The following is a 21782-nucleotide window of genomic DNA, read 5'->3' as shown; positions in this document are numbered from 1 at the left end:
ATTCTCTTCACCAGAAGGCAGTCGGCTAAGCTTTTAAGTTTTTTAAAGGTTGAGGCAGGTAGAATTTTGATAGACGATGTTTATGGGGTGCAGTCAGGAAAACAGAGCTGAAATCAGCTCTGATCTTATTGAATGGTGGAGAGGCTCATATAGCCAAACCTTGCTCCTAACTCCGGTGCAACCTCTTAATCCCAACAATTTGTAACTCATCTGGAGGCTGCAAGCACTTCAAAAAAGAACAACTGTTGGCATGACTGTCCTGTATCGTCAAAGAAGCGTCAGCTTGCAATGTAGTGTTATTGCCACAAGACTCGGAAGCGGAATGAAAGGGAGAGCTGACACCAGGCATGGCTTTGTTCAGTATAGAATCATAGAATCCCTACTGTGCAGAGACAGGCCATTGAGGCCCATCAAGTCTGCACTGACCCTCCGAAGAGCATCCCACCTAGACCCACACCCCTGCCCTACCCAACTAAGCCCACATTTACCACGGCACATCTTTGGACGGTGGGAGAAAACCGGAATACCTGGATGAAACTTGTGCAGGTACAGGAAGAATGTGCAAACTCATTTACCTCACAGCTATTGCTGGGACGTTACGTGTCTTAATGACTGCAAAATTTATCTGCACAAAAGTCACTACAAGTCAAAGCTAATGGGTTGCATGAAGTAGTTTGTCTCGAGGAAGTTCTTTACTCTTTGATGAGATGTTTGTATCAGTGGGAAAGTGGCACTTAATGATCCCTTATTGCCCTTGATAGTGGCTTGCTAGGCCATTTTGAAAGACAGTTAAGAGTCAGACATCTTGCTCTGGGTCTGCAGTCACGTGGGCTAGACCATGGAAAGATTACGGGTTTCTTTTTCTAAGGACTCTTAGTGAAGCATGAGGGCTTTGTACAACAATCAATGATGGTTTCATGGTCATCATCACTGAAACTACCTTTCATTTCAAGATTACATAAATTGAATTTAAATTCCACCAGCTGCTGCATTGGGCTTTGAATCCATGTCTATAGACCATTAACCTGGACCTCTGAATTACTAGGCTAGTGACACTACCACTACATCACCATCTCAATTGTAATGGTTGTGATGAGAGATTGGGTAATTATCTTTGTTAAAGACTCTTGCAAGTTGTCTTTTGGCGTTTCTAGTTTACTGCAGAGATTGTTTTTAATGTGATGGTTGTAAAATGCTTTGTTCTGAGGCCCTGAAGGATTCTTTTTAACTGCAATTTATTTCTTTCTGGAGTAATAAAAATAATTGCTGATTGAAATATGAACAATCCTGTATAATGTATAATAACATAAATCTCCCCTGAGTAGTCAGATATGTGGTTTTTCCCCTGCGTTTCCTCTAGTGTCAGCTTCTGAAATGAAAGTTGGGCGAAGTTCTGAGAAGGAAATCATAGAATCATTACAGTGTAGAAGCAGGCCATTTGGCCCATCGAGTCCATACCAACCCTCCAAAGAATATTCCACCCAGACCCAACCCCTCACCCTATCCCTCTTTCCCTGCATTTCCCATGGCTAATCCAGCTAGCCCGCACATCATTGGATGCTATGGCTAATTTTGCATGGCCAATCAATCTAAAGCCTGCACATCTTTGGACTGTAGGAGGAAACCCATGCAGACACGAGGAGAATGTGCAAACTCCACGCAGACAGTTACCTGAGGCTGGAATCAAGCCCGGGCCCCTGGTGCTGAGGCAGCAATGCTAACCACTGAGCCACCGTGCCACCCTCATAGAAAGTAGGTTGCATATACACTGTCAGAGATCTATCTGGTTGTCTGATCACCTGTTATGCCTGAGAGGTGGGGGAAAATGTAATGTAGCTCAATGTAATGATTAAGGACCGTGGGAAAGATTGGTTTCAAAGATTGTTGCTATTGTTCCCTCTTATTAGAGGCCTAGAGCCCAGATGGGATAGCCTAAATCTGTAATGCTGGATAAGTGTTAATGCTCTACGTTCCCTCCCTTAGGTCCTATGGCAGTGTATTCAAAGCCATACATAAAGAATCAGGCCAAGTGGTCGCTATCAAGCAGGTCCCAGTGGAATCGGACTTGCAGGAGATTATCAAAGAGATTTCCATCATGCAGCAATGTGACAGGTAAGACAAAAAGAAGCCAGTGGCTCCGGACCCTGATTGATAGTTTTTTAAATGTAAAATTTAATTACAGTGACGCTGCACAACCAGAGATTTTGTTCTGAGGGAACAAAAAGAAATGCAACAAACTCGTCTTGATCAGCTGCGTCACGTCAGTTGTTTCCTTGTGTTTTCACAGTTCTGTGGAACACAGAAACAGGGAGTAGGCCATTGAACCTACCCTACCCTGCCATGCATGTGACCATAGATTATTAAATACTTCAATGCTTTTTATCCACTCCATACCCATGACCATATACACCACTGCTATTCAGAAATCTATCAATCTCTGTCTTAAACATACTCAAGGACTGAGCCCCCACGGCTCTTCATGGTAGAGAATTCCAAAGGCTTACAACCCTCCGAATAAAAATATTTCTCCATATCTATTTCTCTTTATTTCTTAATTAAGTAGTATTCCCCTTATTTTTAAATTATGCCCACTTGGTTCTGGACTCCTCAACCAAGGGATACATCTTACCTGCATGTGCCCTGTCTGACCCTTTAGTATTTTGTAGGTTTCGAAACACAAGGGAATACAGGCCCAATCTCTCTTTGTAGGGCAGTCCCATCAATCCTGGGAACAAGCCTGCTGAGACTTCATTGCACTCCCTCAATAGTAGTAATATGCTTTCTGAGATAAGGAGACCAAAACTGCACTCTGAAGTGCAGTCTAGCCAAGTTTTTACAGAATTGAAGCAAGACTTCACTGCTTCTGTACTCAGAAAATGTGACTTAGGAATGTAAAAGATACAAGCATGAGTAGGCTGTTCGGCCCTTAAAGTCTGTTCTACCATTTAACTTGATCATGACTAGTCATTTGCCTCAACGCCATGGTCTAGACTAGATTTAGAATTGATCATTTCCATCACTTTTTCAGACTCTCGCATGCTGTGAAGCATATTGCTCTAGCATCGTGAGTTCGTGAATTAACCCAGAACTGACAATGTTGGGAACTTTTTGGGATTAGAATAGTTAGGTTTTTGAATGGTACAGACACAAAGGGCTGTAGGACCCTTGAAGAATGTTAATTTTTTATTCCAAAACGTAAAACAAAAATGGCAACTTTTTTGTTTGAATTGTGTGTTGTCTATCCCCAAATGGATTGGAGTAAGCCTCTGGAGTAAATTATCAGGGAAGACCCTTGAAGCACAATATGAAAAGGTTCGAGAGATACTGGATGAGTTTTATTGGAACCCATCTTTCAGATGGCCCATGTGTGCAGATTTGTATGATTCTTAAATATCCCATGATGTTATTTAACAAATTATTCAACCAATATCACCAATACTGGATTAACTGCTCATTCACCTCACAGCTGTTGCTGGGACATTACTGGTCTTAATGACAGCTAAATTTATCTACACAAGAGTTACTACAAGTCAAAGCTAATGGGTTGCATGAAGCAGTTTGTTTCGAGGCAGTTCTTTATTCTTTGATGAGATATTGGTGTCGGAGGCAAGGTGGCACTTGTTGACGGTCCCTAATTGCCCTTAATAGTGGCTTGCTAGGCTATTTTGAAGGACAGTTAAGAGTCAGATGTCTTGCTGTGGATCTGGAGTCACGTGTGGGCTAGACCATGGAAAGATTATGGATTTCTTCTACAGATTATTAGTGAACCATGAGGGCTATGTACAGCAAACAGTGATGGTTTCATGGTCATCATCACTGAAACTACCTTTCATTTCAAAATTATATAATTTGAATTTAAATTCCACCAGCTAATGCATTGGACTTTGAATCTATGTCTATAGAGCATTAACCTGGACCTCTGAATTACTAGGCTAGTGACACTACCACTGCACCACCATCTCAATTGTAATGGTTGTGATGAGAGATTGAGTAATTAGCTCTACTGACTCTTCACTGTACTAACTATTCTTTTGTTCTATATAGAATCCTAGGACTTTAACAATCTTTCTCTTTCTCCACAGCCCTCATGTGGTCAAGTATTATGGCAGTTATTTTAAGAACACAGACCTATGGATAGTCATGGAATACTGTGGAGCTGGTTCAGTATCAGATCTCATTCGAATAAGGAATAAAACGGTAATTCCCCATATCTGCCTCTATCCCAGCGAAATAAGGATTATGTGCCTGCCGTTTATAAGTAGGATCTGTACTATCCCAAGTTTGTCACAATGTTATTGCAAAGATAAATGACGTTGAACTAGTCAATGTCACAGTTTATGGTTGGATTGAGCTTTCTGCTATATTTCCTCATCTAACCCTTCCAATGTAACCGTCTGTTCCCTTCTCCCTGAAATGCTTGTCAGGCCTCCTATTAAATATCATTGGCTGTCTGTTATTTAAGGCAGGCGAGTGTGAAAGAGAAATCACAGGCAAAAGAGGCATTGTGTTCCAATGTGCCTTTCATTTAGGATAAATAATTAAATACAGGCCAGATGAATTGACTTTACCCTTGATGCAAAATCCATGGTTTGTGGGGGAGAAATTGATAACCGTTACTCCCGTCTCAATAGGCTCTGTGTTCATTTGATCAGAAATAAATTAGCCTCCCTCTGACAATAGGACACGATCAAAAACAAACTGATGACCCACACTGTTCGTAGTTTTTCATTTGCAGCTGTTTATTTCATTAAGAGCTGGGAGAAAATAACGTTCTGCATGCATGAATAGTAATCTTATTATGCATGGAATGCAGTGATATTGTGCAGATGCGTTCTGGATTAGGGATGTCTGCCTACAGTAACTGTGTCACATTGCTTGTTTTGCCATTTGCAGCTGGTTATTTTGATAACCATGCTTGCATTTGGACCAATTACTCTGTAAACAAGGCAACAGGCTTCTGAATGAACAGATTTCCAGGGTGGTGCTGAGGAGCTTTATTGGTCTCCAAGAAGTTAGCTGGCTGTTCACTTTGAAACCATGTTGTAAACAGAGTAAATATTGACACCTGGCCAATAATATTTGCATGTGTGCAGTGTCAATCCTTTGTTGTGTTGATGTGCAATATGTTGTGAATTCTGAATTTAGCCATGCAGCAATTTAATGCTGTCAATCCACAGCCTGACTTTGTCAAGTCATACTCCTCTGTTAGTTGTACATCCAGTGTAACAGAACATAGCTAGCTCTGCATATGGGTGCTTTCTCACACTCCATCCCAAAGGCTTTGCTAATTTGTTACTCAGTGTTATGAGCAGTTGAGGAGTGATTAAGCTCCCCATTTTTCAACCTTCTAATGATCACAACAAAGATTTTAAATTATTTTTGGCATGTAGCTGTGTAGCATTTTAATGAAAGAATGGTCTCTTGACCAAAATTAAGGAGTCAGTTACAGGTTTCTTCTGTCGAAAGAAAGGAGAATTTTATTATTTGCTCTGAGAAGAATAATAAAACATGGCAGCAAGCAGACTTACAAACACAAATATAAAGTTTAAAAAAGGGAAGAGTATCTCGTATAAAAAAACAGTTTTGAAATATCCTTGAGGTGTCTTAATCTGCGACAGTGGTTGTTTGACTTGTGTATCTTCTGCCATCATGAAATCTGTTGATATCTTTGAGCTCTTGGCAAGGGAGTAATACTGATATGCTTTTCATCAGCAGCTGTTTTTTGAGCAGGTGAAAGAAACAGGAAGAGAGCAAGCCTTCCAAGTTCTGCTGTCACAAATCCATCATTCTCTCTCTCTCTCTCTCTCTCGCTCTCGCTCACTGTCTCTCTCTTGCTTCCTCCCCACTCTCTCTGTCTCTGTCTCCCTCTCTCTCTCTCTCTCTCACCCGCATGCATGCTCATACACAAACTGTCTCCTGAAATACATGACGCTTGTTTATTCCATGCCTGGCTTCATTGTTTCATTAATTTAGATTTTTTTTTGCTTCCTTCATGGTAGGCCAGCATTTATTGCCCTTGAGAAAGTGGTAGTGAGATGCTGTTTTCGCCAGTTGGAGTCCATTGTGGTGTAGGTTCGCTCACAGTGCACTTAGGGAAGGAGTTCCAGGATTTTGACCCAGTGACATCGAAAACCAGTGTGTTGGTTGATACCATTAGATTTCAGTTCTTTTATCAGACTTTGTAGCAGTGATATACAACTGACATGCGATATTTCATCAGGCTTTTAACAGTCCACCATGTTGCTGGCATCACAAGTTGAGGATGTCATTTTCCCTATAGGACATCAGTAAGCGAGAAAGATTTTTAATGGCAATCAACAATGGATTCATGGTCAACATTACTGTTTTCAGGTTTTCCCAACTTCTTATTAATTGAATTCTGTTTTCTCCATCTACCATAGTGGGATTTGAACCCATGTCCGTGGATCACTAATATAGGTCTGTGGATTTCTTGTCCAGTGACAAAACTACTACAGCACCTTATCCCCCCCCGCCCTAAATACGCAGACATCTTTCATTCTGTGAACTTCTAGAAAGGTGTGAATCAAACACAAAATACAGATCTGAGTTTCAGTACCTTTTTATAATGATAACTTTGGCTCAGACTGATTTGGTGATATAGTGGACAGTGAGGAAGATTAGCTCAGTACAGCAGGACCTTGATCAGATGGACCAATGAGCCAAGGAGTGAAAGATGGAGTTTAATTTAGGTAACCGTGAGGTGTTGCATTTTGGAAAGGCAAATCAGGGCTGGACTTATACAATTAATGGTAGGGTCCTGGGGAGTGTTGCCGACCAAAGAGACAAAGGTGTGCAGGTGCATAGTTCCTTGAAAATGGAGTCGCAGGTAGACAGGGTGGTGAAGAAGGCGTAGAGCTGGATGAACACAGCAGGCCAAGCGGCATCAGGAGCAGGAAAGCTGACGTTTCGGGTCTAGACACTTCTTCAGAAAAGAAGGCATTTGACACGCTTGCCTTCGTTCGTCAGTGCATTGAGTAGAGGAGTTGGGATGTCATGTTGCAGCTGTATAGGATATTGGTGAGGCCACCTTTAGAATACTACGTTCACTTCTGGTCTCCCTGCAATTGGAAGGATGTTGTTAAACTTGAAAGGGCTCAGAAAAGATTTGCAAGGATGTTGATAGGATTAGAGCGAAATAGGGAGATGCTGATTAGGCTGGGGCTATTTTCCCTGGAGCGTTGGAGACTGAGGGGTGACCTTATAGAGGTTTATAAAGTCATGAGGGGCATGGATAGGGTGAATAGCCAAGGTCATTTTCCCAGGGTGTCCAGAACTAAAGTGTATGGGTTTAAGGAGAGAGGGAAAAGATTTAAAAGAGACCTAAGGGGCACCTTTTTCACACAGTGGGTGATGCTGTATGGAACGAGCTGCCAGAGGAAGGGTACAATTACAACATTTTAAAAGGCGTTTGGATGGGTATATGAATAGGAAGGGTTTAGAAGGATATGAGCCACATACTGGCAAATGGGACTAGATCAGTTTAGAATATCTGGTTGGCACGAATGAGTTGGACCGAAGGTACTGTTTCTGTGCTGTATGACTCTGACTGTAGCATATTGATGGTTTCATGAACTTGCCTCGACCTAGTCAAGTGATCATTGCTGCCATCTTAAATTAGTGCCCTTCCTTCTTTGAAACCATTTTAGTCCTCAAAGGTCTCGGGTATGAAAAAGAGATGGAGGTTGAACATTTGTGGTCCATTTTTATAATTCGCATAACAATATGAACACTCTGTTTACAGTAAACATCCTACAGTATTGTAACAGAAGACCTTCAGAGTTGTTCCCTGTTGTATTGACCCACACAGTTGTGGTGGACGTGTCAGATTACACATTCCAAGCAAAGTACTCAGCAGTTATTCCTCTTATACTTCCTGCCAGCGGTGTCACAAATCTTGTTAATCTGGGTGTTGTCATTAAATGCATGTTTGTTTTAAAATATATAGTCAAAGCATCGTTCCTACATTCCAACTTGTCTTGCAAGGTTTCAGGAGGCATTTAGTGAACCAAGTAGTGTGGAGCATAAGCTCTTTGCAAGCCAGACCAGGTCGGTTTGGCATGAGCCCTTGGCCACAGGGCATGAGTGAACCACATGTACCAACCCATAAATTATCCATTTGATAGAATTCAGTTTACCATGTTGACATTTCAGCTTGTGACCTCTGAATTGTTAGTCTAGCACCAAAAACTGCAATACCAGATACAATGTCTGTTGAACGCAGTGTCACACTTAACTGTTTGAACATGTTTCTCAGCGCAATATTGTCTTAACACCTGATACATGACTATTTCTGGAACCATTCCTAGCATAAGTTGTGATCTTCAGAGGAACAGGAGGGTGACAGCACAAAAAAGAAAACCCTTGGTCTAATTGGAGATGGCAAGCTATGTGCTTAATGTCATGTTAATTTTATTTTATTGTGGAGTCTGAGGTGCCAACCATGAAAAAAGAAAGAGAAGCTGAAATAAATCAAGCAACAGTTTGGTGATGCTATGCATTTGAATAAGTAAAGCTTGAAAGGACACCTGATCATATGGGAAACATTATTCGTGTGGGGAAACCCGCCCTGTGCGAACTCTGGTCATAGAGACACTAGTTGAAAAGCAAAATACTGTGGATGCTGCAAAGCTGAAATAGAAATGGAAAATGTTGGAAACATTCAGCAGCTGCGGCAGACACTGAGGAGACCGAAACAGTTTACATTCCGGGTCTTCAGAATTGGGAAAACCCAGACATAATAGATTTTGGGCAAGAGATGGCTAGGACAAGGATTAAAAAAAGTCTCTAATAGGCTGGAAGACGCGAGCTTAAACGAGAGACTAATTAATTTTGCTGGGTCAAAGGGAATGATGGGGAAAGAAACAAAAAGAGAAGCACCATGTGCTACTGACCAATGTTATGTTGTTATATGAATTTTTTTCTTTATTCATTAACGGAATGTGGGCATCGCTGGCTAGGCAGCATTTATGCAGTTCAAAGTCAACCACATTGCTGTGGGTCTGGAGTCACATTTAGGCCACACCAGGTAAGGATGGCAGTTTTCTTCTCTAAAGGACATTAGTGAACCAGTTGGGTTTTTCCAACAATCAACAATGGATTAATGGTCATCATGAGATTCTTAATTCCAGATATTTTATTGAATTCAAATTCCACCATCTGCCAAGGCAGGATTTGAACCTGGCTGCCCGGAACGTTCTCTGGGTCTCTGGATTAACAGTCCAGTGATAATACCACTAGGCCATCTCATCCCCCTGCAGTGACAGTGATTTGTAAAGAACTAGGAGCTAATTGTTATGTGAATATATATCCTGGGCTACCACTTTTACCCTTGCTTGAGAGTCATGTGTGAGGCAGCAGTGGCTTAGAACTTCTAGTCACTGCATAATAAGAGACTGGACTTTTGACCTGAGTCTTTTCAGGACCCTGTGGAAGCCCCGAAGCAGTGACTCTGTTATAATTGCTAGAACGTTTAAACTTCTCACTGACAATTCCCTTGATCCCAAAAGCTTCTAAAAATGTCTAAGATTCGAAACTCAATTTGAAAATTTAAGAGAGCTGTGACATGCTTTCCTGAATAGTTACCCAGGAAGTGTTAGGCAGAAGAAACAGATTTAACTCCAGGTTAACTATGTAAATATACAGCTGACCCCATGGCCATGAACTGCCCCAACCCAGCTTGACTGTTCACTGCCATCTGAATCCCCACACTTCCAATGATCCCCTGAATCTCCCCATGACCCTCTGAATCCCTCCTGTCCCCCCCACCCGACCACCGATCCTGCCATGCCAACTTGCGCTTTCGCCTATTCACTCATAATGCTCCCTCACTAAAGTGTTGAAAAACTGTTTAAAGTCCCAAAATTTTCCCGTGTTAGCACACACTTACCAGAATACAGCAGCTAGTGCAGTTAAAAGGGACTTGACTTGATCCAGCAGTACGAGGAAACAGTTTGATGGAAGACTGTTCTGAGATCTGAAGACTTAGCCAGAAATCTGGACCTCGGCCATAGCACACTGTAGGAGCAGAGCGGTAATCTGACAGTGATTGCTGTATTCAGGTCAGTGGTTAGACTGCCAGCCATATGGAGAGCCGAGAGAAATGTACACTTGATAAAGCTGCAGCATTTTGAAACTAAAATGCGGTTATTTCTAACTTGTGCACATCAAGACAGAGCTTCTGAAAATAAAAATCAGGGGAAAATGATGAGAAAAATTGGAAGATGTAAAGCAAAGGAAACAAAATGAGTTTATGTCCTGAAATTGTCAATCTCAAAGTTGTTTGCCTTTTTTTTGCCCCTTTTGTTTGTTTACTTGTTGCATCTCTATCCCAACTCGAGGTGCTTGTAAGTTGGAAAATTGCCTACTGTCTCCCTTATTTCAATGTATTGCTGAAGAAGGTGGGTAATCACAGAAACTCTTCTTTGTGCTCAGATTCAGTCATTCCGTGTAAACCAGAGAAAGCCGACTGGGATTGATGTTGGCAACTTGAGCTATATTTTCAAAATGTAGGTTGAATGGTAGGTAGTACATGAGAGGTTTGAGAAATAAGACACTTGGACAACAGATTCGCTCGAGTACTTGCCGAATTTGCATGTGAGTGGATTTGCTTGCTGGAATATATGCTACAGTTTTTTTTACTGTTTTTGTGTTGTGCTTTTCTTTGGCCAGAACAGACCTGCATGCCCGAGGAGCAAACCGATATGGTTGGTTTCTTTACCCCGGCCCCATTGAGACCATAGATAGTTGTGAATGTATCAACATCTCAGCCCTACTAAGCCCATTTGACTGGGTGAGGTTATTCAGTGATTAGACGTTTGGCACTTGTCCTAACGTCAAAGCAATCACAATTTACACAATGGAGGGATTAGTGAACAAGGATTACTGACTAATAGCCAATAATGAAAGGCATGGCTTCATCAGAGAAGTTTTATCTGTTTGATTATGCCACCGGATGATCTATTGTTCCAGTTGTAAATTAGTTCTTGAACTAATTCAGAGGAAGAGTTTCACACCAAAACACTGTTGTCAAAAACAATCCCAACTTTCGTAGCAGTACTACAGTGTAAATAGTGACAGCTAGCAGGCCAAGTGGATGTTTTAGCTACACAAGTCATTAATGTGTTTGTTTTCAAGCTGCCTTGACGCATGACCAGAGAAATTCCAATTACGTGAATGATATTCAGAATACCAGCGACATGAATACATTACAGGACTACTTAATCATAGAGAATCATAGAATCCCTCCCTGCAGCGTGGAAGCAGGCCATTCAGCCCATTGAGTCCAAACTGACCTTCCAAAGAATATCCCACCCAGACCTATGCACTACCCTATCCCTATAACCCTGCATGTTATTTGCACAAGACCGTGGAAGGATTACTGATTGATAGACATGAGTAATGAAAGGCATGGCTTCATCAGAGAAGTTTTATCTCCTTGATTGTGTCACCAGGTGATCTATTGTTCCACTTGTACCTTAACGTCAGACTGTTTTGGCATGTGGATGAGAGAAACCACATTTGATGTAGGTTAGTGCTGTTTTTCCCGGGAGCAGTGTGTATTTAAGGACAAATTGTCAGCCCAATGGAAATTCGGCCTGAATTCACAGACAGGATGGAAACTTTGGAAAATGTCACTTAATCTTTAATCCATGTTAATGGCTTAGTTTTTAAATGGGAAAACAGGTAAAGGCCCAACCAAAAGCCACCATCAGAATTGGAAGGGTGAGATAAATCAAAGGGATATGTTATGATAGTCTCAGGACGTTGAAGGAGAGCAAAACTGAAATGCAAAAGGAGTTGTAGTTTTAGGTTTTGAGAAATGTTGAATTCCAGTAGGAAACATCATAATATGTTTTCAGTTTAAAATGAAAATGAAGAGAGGAGAAAGAAAAACCTTCTCATAGGAATATTGGAACAGGAGTAGGCCATTCAGCCCTCAAGCCTATTCCACTTTTTAATGGATTATGGCTGATCTCTTGTCTAACTTGATATACCTGCCTTTGGCCTATTTCCTTTTCTTTGTCTAACAAAAGTTTATCTATGTCAGATTTAAAATTAACTGATCCAGAATCCATTGCCATTTATGGAAGAGAGTTCCAAACATCCACCACCTTTTGTGTTTAGAACTGCTTCCTAACTTCTGTCCTGAATGGTCTGGTCCTAATTCTCAGACTATGTCCCCTAGTTCTAGAATACCAAACCAGTGGAAATGGTTTATCTTTATCTACCCTGTCTTCTCCTGTTAATATCTTGAAGACTTCAGTCAGATCGCTCATAGTTCATTCCAATTGTCTTTATCTGTTTGAAGGAAAACAGCTGACAGGATCATTGACAACGGTACTCAAAAGTTGAGAAAAAGACAAGGATGCAACAGGGATGATGGTGGTCCTGTTAAGTGCATGAGACTAGCGAGAGCAAATATCTTGGAATGGCCTTCAGTTTTTGGGTGGGGTCAATTTTTTTGAGAAGTGAAGCATTTGCCACAGAAGAGAAAACAATTTCTTGAAAGAAGTTTTCTGAATGTAGGTGATGTGGGAGTTTCAAAAAAGTGGTGCAAGTAATATTGTAAGATAAAGCTAGATTAAGGCCGAAAATATTTAAGATAGTTTCTTTTGGTTAAATACAAAACATAATAATAATATGTTTACACCTGAATGTGTTTTCATCTCCTTGCTCTATTCAAGTGCTTCAACGAGATAAAGATGTTGTTTTCCAGCCATTGTATTGAGGTGCCTAGAGATTGTAATAACAGAATTCCAAAGAAAACAGAAAGACAGATTAGAACAGTTAAAACAGAGCAAATTGGGTTTTCGTATGTTATGATGGTGACGATAATTCAAAAGTGCATTGTTGACTGTAAAACATCCTATGATATATATGAAAGTATTTTTTCCCCTTTGATAAAGATAATTTGTACTTATAGAACAGATTGGAAGAAGGTAAGGTCATAGGGAACCCATAAAGATGATTCAATAGGATGAAGCATCTCCTACTGCACAGATAGATTCGGAGAGAAAGCCAGTAGATATGTATCTTGCTGTGGCATAAAATGTGATTATTATGTAGGTTTTTCTTTGAGAAATATCAAGAAGCTATGTGTTATCAAGAACTTTGAAAGAAGGAAACATTTGTGTTTATAGAACTCCTCAAGACCATAGGACTTGACAAAGCATTTGAAAGGCTGTGAAGTAATTTTGAAGTGTATTTGTTGTAATGTAGGGAATACAGCAGTCAACACGTTGCAGTTATCCAGTGAGCCGCAGCTAACAACTTAAAAACAACTGAAGTGTCCACAGCACCTACAGTTGATCTGCCGAAACATTTCCAAGGCTTGCTGTAAAACTTGTCTTTTTTGTTCAGTTAACAGAGGACGAGATCGCCACAATTTTACAGTCCACACTAAAAGGACTGGAGTATCTACACTTCATGAGAAAAATCCACAGGGATATCAAAGCTGGAAACATCTTACTCAATAATGAAGGCCATGCCAAACTGGCTGATTTTGGAGTTGCTGGTCAGCTTACTGTAAGTGATCTCTGAACTGGTGTGTTACAGACCAGGTAACAAAACAGCATGTGACAGTTTTTAACCCTATGACAAGTTTTATTTCTTCCAATTTACCAGGACTGTAAACTAGCTAAGCTCTAAAGGGACACACTATTAAAGATGTAGTGACTAGAATCAAGAGCACTTTCATGCGTAAAATTATGCAAGTGCAGCCCTCCCCCAGATGGATTGATTGGAGGGTACTGGGTAAATTCGGTGTTCGCATGTTTGAGGATAATATGACCTGGAGATGGGGCCATTATAGCCCTCTTTCTTTGACCTTCAGTTGTAGCTTCCAATGAACCTGGGGTTGGTGACTGATGGGAGGATATAGTTCCTTACAGAGCACTGGCCGTAGCAGCTCAAGCATGTGGGTTAGAAACTTCAGAAAAAGAAAAATAAAACACGAGGTAAACTGATGGTTTTTATACATCTACAAACTAATCTCTAATTACTTAGGTGTAAATGTTTTGCATGTTAGATTCAACTCGTAGGAGGCAGAATTTAGGGGATTATGTTACGAGAGCACTTAGATTGGAGGGTGGTCTAGTTGAAATATTTAAAATATTACAAGACTTTGATAAAGCAGATGCAGAAAATCATTGGGGGTTTCATGAAAAAGTGGATATCATATTAAAGTAAAATATAAACAATTAAGAAAGGTTCTGGAAATCTGGAACCCTTTCCACAAGATGTGGTTGAGGCTATATCAATAGACTGAGATGATTAGATTACATGTTATTCAATGAAGATGTCAGGGGAATCTGGAATAAAGGTGGCTAAGTGGAATTGAAGTGCACATTAGCCATGATGTCATTGAATAGTCAAGCTGGCTCGAAGGGTCCGATGAACTCCTGCTATTCCTGTACTTGTCATGGTATTAGCATTATCATTTTTCCCAGGAGGTAGAGGTTTGAGTGCCACACCAGGACTTGAGAGCATAACCTTGGTATGGGCTGTTCAGTATAGTGTGGAGTAAGTGCTATAATGCACAAATAATTGAAAAGAAAATTGTGGGAAGTGTAGTATAGTTGGGCAGGACATGTGTCTTTGGATTTATAGTTCTCCAACACTGGGGGCTTCGTCATATAATGTCTGTGCATAGTATAGATTATTCGATTGTGGTTAATTTAGAGCGGCTGCAGACAACTGTATTGTTCTATGACACAGTGATGAGGATGTTATGAAGTGAAGTAGATATGCTTTAGACTTTTTTGATTACATGGGGTTTTAGAATATAATACAGAGCAGTATCTCACTCAAGTGACTATCCTTTGAAAGGGTAAATAGTGTTAGGATGCACAGAAAACGTAATCTCCTTCCCGTGTACTCTTGCAAGCCTACAGAGTGCATGCAGACGGACCATTTCCCCCATGTTATTAGAATAAATCAACCATGTCTGTATGCTCCTGCTCTTCCAAATAAAAATCCAAGTGATTTTCTTTCATGAACATCCTATCCAGTCAAAGGTAGGTTTACTCCTTGGTAAACCTGGCTAATGCCAGCTAACTCAACTAATTGAGGGGATCAAACCTGGATCTTACCAATCAGTAACTACCAAACAGGCACTCTGTTACTGATGAGCTAATGACATTGAACAATTCAGTTAATTCACAAGAAACAACTCAGTTTGTGAATCATATCAATCTGTCAGTGTTCTGGAACAATATCTGATATCTCTCCGACTGTTTATGTTGTCTGTTGATATTCTCCACTTGGCCACAAGGTGATGCTAAACCAAGGTATTTCCTGTCAGACCAAAACAAAACTACATACACAGAAAAGGGAGGATCAAGCAATCTTTAAGATTGGGAATAGTTTGCTCTCATAGATGTGGAGGAAGTGTTTTCAGTGGTCAAGCTATCAGGTTCGGGATATAATCATAGAATAATCACTAAGAATTCAGGGAATTCAAAAGAAGACATGGAACTCTATTTTTGGGAATACTTGTGTAGATGCATTTAATTGAAAGTGAGAGCAAAGCATGGTAAGAAATGAACAGAAGGTAACAACAGAATTAGATGAACAGATGTGAGACAAGACTCTTGTTAAGCATGAGCACTGATGTAGGCTGACTGGACTGAACAGTCTGTTTCTGTGCTGTAAATTTTTTGCAATTCTATGAATCTGTCCTTGCCCTCTTGCACTAGTGCATTTCCTAACAAAGATCTCTGAGTAACGATTGGGCACAGATATTATGGCTTATTTCAGACCCCTCCCATCAGGGTGTGAAGGTAATTGTGGGCCTCGACTGTAACTCTGAGTCTGCACTTAGCACATTTATTGGAAATCTAGATGAAATTCAATCCTTTAAATAACTAAGTCTGTTTTTTTTTGTTGATCTGTCATTTCAAAAATGACAGCAATGTGTATTTGCCTATAGCAGTCCTGTACAAAGTTTATTTTCAATAATCTGAAAAATACTGCACAGTGGAAGCAGATTTAATTGTACCTTTAATAGGAAGTTTAATATTTATTTAGAAATGAGTTTTTTATGTTTATGGAAAAGAACAGAGGAGTGAGACTAACTGAATAGCTCATAGAGGGTGTAATAGATTTAATGGGTCAAATGGCTCTGTCTTGTGTTGTACAATTCTATGGTTTAAACTCTTTGGGAGAAGTAAGACTAACATCACATTTGGGAAGATTCACGTTAATAAATTGTCTGTCTTTATTCAGGATACAATGGCCAAAAGGAACACGGTGATTGGAACCCCATTCTGGATGGCACCTGAAGTGATCCAAGAAATTGGTTATAACTGTGTTGCAGACATCTGGTCTTTAGGGATTTCGGCAATAGAAATGGCAGAAGGAAAACCGCCATACGCCGACATTCATCCAATGAGGGCAAGTAATGGCAAAGCATTCGACAACCCTGGGATATTTAAGAGCCGTATGCGCTGCTGTCATGACTGAAGTGTTCACATCCCATCCTGCACAGTTTAGTTTACACCGCTCTCCACGGCATGTTGTCTGAAAACTCTGTCCGAGTGGGAAGAAAGTAATGTGACTTTAAAAGTTAAGAATAGCATGCAACCCCTCCAACCTATTCCACTGTTTAGTTCGATCAAGGCTGATTAGATTTATTTGCAGTATTGGGCTGACTATGGGGGCCAGTAGAAAGCAATGCTATAATGTGATCTCCTTGCCACAAATAATGTTTTGACATTTGGAGAGAGTGAAAATGAGACTCTTGTTTGTAATGTGGCCAGTAAGTCTAACCGAATGCTCTTATCAACATTAGAATGGAAAGGGAAACTATAAAAATTGAAATTCTGAAATAAAAGGTGCAGGAAGCACGCTGTTAAAGGAGGTGTCAGCCGTGGCTCTGTCTGCAGCATTCATTTTTCTAAACTGACAAGTTGCATATTCAGTCGCATTCCAGACCATCGCGCACAAATATCTAGACTGCTACTGTATCGCAGTGCAGAGGGATTGTTGCACTGTCCAAGTTGTCGCCTTTTACTTAAGACTAGGGACCCATCTTCCTTCTAAGGTGAATGTTAAAAATGCTATGGCACAATTTAGAGATGATTAGGTGTGTTGGCACTATATATTCATCCCGCAGTCAACATAGAAAAACAGTTTTCTGGTTGTTAATCCATCAGAAACCTGGACAAATTGGCTGGCATATTTCCTACGTTACATTAGTACAGAATTATTCAATTGATTATGAAGAATTTTGGAACATCCATTGTGAAAGGTGCCAAAGAAACAGCATTTTTTTCGAAAGGGTAAAGAATGGCTCAGTATTTTGTACTAGTGTCCCCAACTTTCAGTCCTGATGCTCTCTCTGCAAGATTCCAAGGGTGCTTGGTGGGAGATGATGTTTCCACTGTTGGGGAGTCTTGAACCAGGGGACATAGTTACAGAATAAGGGGACATTAAACTTAGATGCAAAGAAATTTTATCCAAGGGTAGTGAATGCCTGTAATTCTCTACTCCAAAGAGTTGTGAAGACTAGACCATTGAAAATATTTAAAGTGGAGTTAAACAATGTTTTGAAATATCAGGGAGTTTAAGGTTATGAGGAGCTGAGACCTGGGGCTGCACGGTGGCTCAGTGGTTAACACTGCTCCCTCAGCGCAAGGGACCCGGGTTTGATTCCAGCTTCAGGCAATTGTCTGTGTGGAGTTTGCACGTTCTCCCTGTGTTTGCATGGGTTTCCTCTGGGTGCTCTGGTTTCCCCTCAGTTCAGAAATGTGCAGGTTAGGCGGATTGGCCGTTCCAAAAAGTCCAGGGCTGTGCAGGCTAGGTAGATTAGCCATAGGAAAATACAGAGTTACAGAAGCAGGGTGGGCCTGGTTGGGATGTTCTTTGGAGGGTTGGTATGGTCTTGATGGGCCAAATGACCTACTTCTACACTGTACAGATTCTATGATTCTAAGAACCATGATCTTATTGAATGATTGGGCTAGCTTGAGGAGCTGAATGGCCTACAACTCCTATTTCTTCTGATAAAAGCTGGATCCTTGAAAGATTTTTGTTTTTGCTACAGTGGCTTGTGTATGTTTGCTGCACATTCTTTATTTTTAATTTTAATTTTTAAGTTTGTTTTTGGGATGTGGCCATTGCCATTCATTGTCCTTCCCTGGTTGCCCTGGAGAAAATGGTCGTGAGCTGCCTTCTTGAACTGCAGCAATCCATATGCTGTAGGTTGACCCACAGTGCCCTTAAGGAAGGAGTTCCAGAGTTTTGACCCAGTGGCACTGAAGGAACAGCAATATAGGTCCAAGTCAGGATCATGTACATCTTGGAGAGCTTGCAGGTGGTGGTGCTCCCATGTATCTGCTGCTGCTGCTGCTGCTGTGGAGGTCACAGTTTGAAAGGTGGTATCAACGGAGCCTTGGTGAGTTGTTGTAATGAATCTTATAGGTGGCACACACTATAAACTATTGGTGGAGGGATTGAATGTTTAAGGTGGTAGATGGGGTTCCAGTCAAGTTGGCTGCTTTGTCTTGGTTGGTGTTGAGCTTCTTGAGTGTTGGCCCGTAAATAAACACTTAGATTCACATCTGCGCGAGTTGCTCTACATATGCCTCAAGCCTTCTGGTTGGGGGTTCATGCTACTTTCTACAGTTGGAACAAGTACAAACTTCTTTTTAAACTTGAATCTATAGAAACCTTCACTGCAAATGTTCTGTAGCACTTGAGGCTGTAAGTGACATGAAATTATCTTCTCATGTTTTATAAAATACAATTTATAAGTTATAAATACCACATTAAAATGGCTAGTTACTGGATGCAGCACTAGAGAGCTGACCTTTAGATGTTTTACAGTGGCATTTTTCTTCAGCAAAGCTCAGCTTTGCATAGTTAATGAGCAGTTTGCAAGTGACCTGAATATATATTTTTCTTCCCGTTCTGCAGGCTATTTTCATGATTCCCACAAACCCACCGCCAACATTCCGGAAACCAGAACTCTGGACAGACGAATTTACAGATTTTGTAAAGCAGTGTTTAGTTAAAAATCCAGAGCAAAGGGCTGCTGCGACACAGCTCCTGCAGGTATGTTGTAATTGAAAATAACATTATAGCAGCAAGCATATTAGCCATTGTTCAGTGGGTAATGCTTAATTGGATAGTTGTAGGCTCATGTTTATATTCATTCATGGGATGTGAGCATCAAAGTGGAATAAATGGTTGGATTGAAAGCATGTTATAATAGAAGTCTACGCTAGACTGTAAAAAATTTTCCACAGGGCAGAATCACAATGTCGAGAGACCATCTATGAATGGTGAAGTAGGAGGACCAGGGAATGAGTGGTAGATCATTGCTGGAGCCATACAAAGCCTGATTGGGGCAATAGACTGCAGAACACTCTAACATGAAGCTGTAGAGGAACTTGAACCTTGAAATTGATTTTTGGGGGTGTCCCTGGGAGCCATGTCAGAGCTATGTTAATTGAAGTGCTGAACTGGAGCACCTACAGGGTGGGATATGGCATTCGAGTGAGTACTTGTGCGTGGTACATTGAGAGAATCTGATGCTGATAACAAGCTGCATTAGGACCGTTTAATTTGGTTCTACCTGGGAGGTGTTGAATAGAGGATATTTTCAACAGACTGAACTTGATTTATATGAATTCTAGGCTTTTATTAGAAAGCCGCCTTTGTGAAGGAGATTGGACCAGGTGCTGGATGGGCGGCAGGTAAGGACAGGGATGATGATGGTTTTAATTAAGTCTTTAATGATATGGTTTGTATTGACGTTGCTGTATGTTGGACCAGTTACTTGATTGCCACAATATTCTGTTGATTGGTCACTCACTGCAGATGATGTAATTTTCTGCTCAAATACAGAGCTGGAGATGTTGAAAGTGCCAGTTCATGAAGGGTAAATCATTGCCTTAGCTATAAACAACTGCTAGTGTTAATTGCATGATTCTTTGGAGCTTTTACAATACAGCACATGTTATAAAACTGTCTGTCTGTGCTGCCTGGTCGCTGAACGTTGAGAGACTTGAATGGATTTGTTTTGGTCCCACTGTGTCTCCAACTTGGCTGGAATTCTAATCAAGCACTTGAGATGAATCCATGCTGCCATTCATCATCTCGATCTCTATCAATGAATCAGCAAGCCTGAAAGGGTTAGTGATGGATGGGGTGTACAATGTCACATTTTTATGAAGCAACTTGCAGAACTGGCCGTTTAGTATTGATCCACATTGCAATAAAAATACATCATCCGTTGATAATCTGATCTGACCCTTTGTGCACATTCAGGAATATTTACCTGAGTTGAAGACTCAGGTATCCGTATGGGGTAGGTGCATTTTCCCAGTATTTCATGTGCGGTTGTTTTATATCGTTTACAGCACATTTCCTGGTGTAATGAACTGGCACTTCAGCTCAGATGAGGTTGCAATGGGAAGACCCAGATATTTAAAAAAAAAAAAATCCAATTTACTTAAAATGCATTTGGAAACACAAACTGAACATAAATCTTCAAACATCATTAAAGCATATTATTTGGTCGTTATTGTTTGGCAGTTTGTGAGACTTTGCCATGTGCAAAACAGCTGCTGCATTTCCTATGTTTCACTACTGACCTTCATTAACTGTAAAGTGCTTTGGGATGTACTGATGTTGTGAAAGACGTTGAGAATAGCTAGTCTTTCTCCTACCCTTGACAGGAGTTCAGCTAGTCTTTCAAGGGCCAGGGCACTGAAGCAGCGAGATTCTAATTATCAGAGTCAGTGGGATATTTTCAAGTGAACTCTGCTTCTTGGAAAAATTCATTTGTTTGCTGCACTTACACTGACAGGAGGACCAGGGATGAGATGCAGACTCAACGCTAAGTGCATGGGTGTTTTTTGACAGTTATTATTTGTGGGGGAAGGCTGCAGATGTAGTAGCTGATTTCTGAACTCATTCTTTTGTTAGAATTGAGGAAATCAGCATGCTGTACACTTTTGGAACCACATTGCGATGTCTCGAAATTGTGAAAAATTCTGTAGAAATTAGTGTCTTTGTTTTCTTGTTTTCTTCAAATGTAAATGTATTGCTGAAAAAGGAGACATGTTGTCAAAGCTTTGCGTCTTGCACTCATTAAAAGAGAAAGAATGCCAAAGTTCAAAGGGAGCAACAATTTATAGTTCATGAGAAAAGGGTGTTAATTGGTGAGCAAGTGGCTTCTGATTGGTTGAGGCATTGCCATAGAGGTAATGTTTCTCATGCTTTTGTTTAATTTTAAAAAGGTGAAATACCTGGACATGTTCTTTTTTGCTGCAGTGTATGAGTCCTGCATATGAAGCTTCTAGTAAATATTGTGATCAACTTACATTGTTTATTTGTGTAACTCTTCGCACATCTGGGAATGAAGGGTTTGTTATGTGAGGACTCTGGGCTGTACTTAGAGTTTAGCAGGATGGGAGGGAGATCTGATTAAAATTTACGGAATACTGAGATGCCTAGATAGCATGGATGTGGAGAAGATGTTTCCACTTGTAGGAGAGAATAGGATCTGAGGGCATAGCCTTAGAGTGAAAGGATGACCCTTTAGGACTCGGATGAGGAATTTCTTCAGCCACAGGATGGTGAATCTGTGGAACTTGTTGCCTCATAAGGCTGTGGAGGCCAAGTCACTGAGTGTATTCTGTGACAGAGGTTTCTGATTAGTAAGGAATCAAAGCTTATGAGGAGCAGACAGGAGAATGGGATTGAGAAACATGTCTGCCGTGATCGAATGATGGAGCTGTCTCGATGGGCCTAAT

General features: G+C 40.7%; 1 protein-coding gene across 9 annotated transcripts in view; it reads left to right on the top strand.

Moving 5' to 3' along the window:
- stk3 (serine/threonine kinase 3 (STE20 homolog, yeast)) overlaps positions 1-21782 on the top strand; it is a 143370-nt gene that overhangs the window by 39488 nt on the left and 82100 nt on the right. For all 9 annotated transcript variants that reach the window (XR_007264236.1, XR_007264234.1, XR_007264235.1 and 6 more), the window contains exons 3-7: positions 1984-2112; positions 4083-4197; positions 13381-13545; positions 16246-16413; positions 18937-19074. Coding sequence is in view for 6 of the 9 variants with exons in the window: in XM_048608646.1 (XP_048464603.1) it covers positions 1984-2112; positions 4083-4197; positions 13381-13545; positions 16246-16413; positions 18937-19074 (715 nt within the window). In the remaining 3 variants the exon portion in view is untranslated. The remainder of the gene's footprint in view (positions 1-1983; positions 2113-4082; positions 4198-13380; positions 13546-16245; positions 16414-18936; positions 19075-21782) is intronic.

Source organism: Rhincodon typus, chromosome 19 (assembly GCF_021869965.1).
Source record: "Rhincodon typus isolate 14 chromosome 19, sRhiTyp1.1, whole genome shotgun sequence".
Classification (NCBI taxonomy): Eukaryota; Metazoa; Chordata; class Chondrichthyes; order Orectolobiformes; family Rhincodontidae; genus Rhincodon; species Rhincodon typus.
This window is presented reverse-complemented; position numbering and strand designations above follow the sequence as displayed.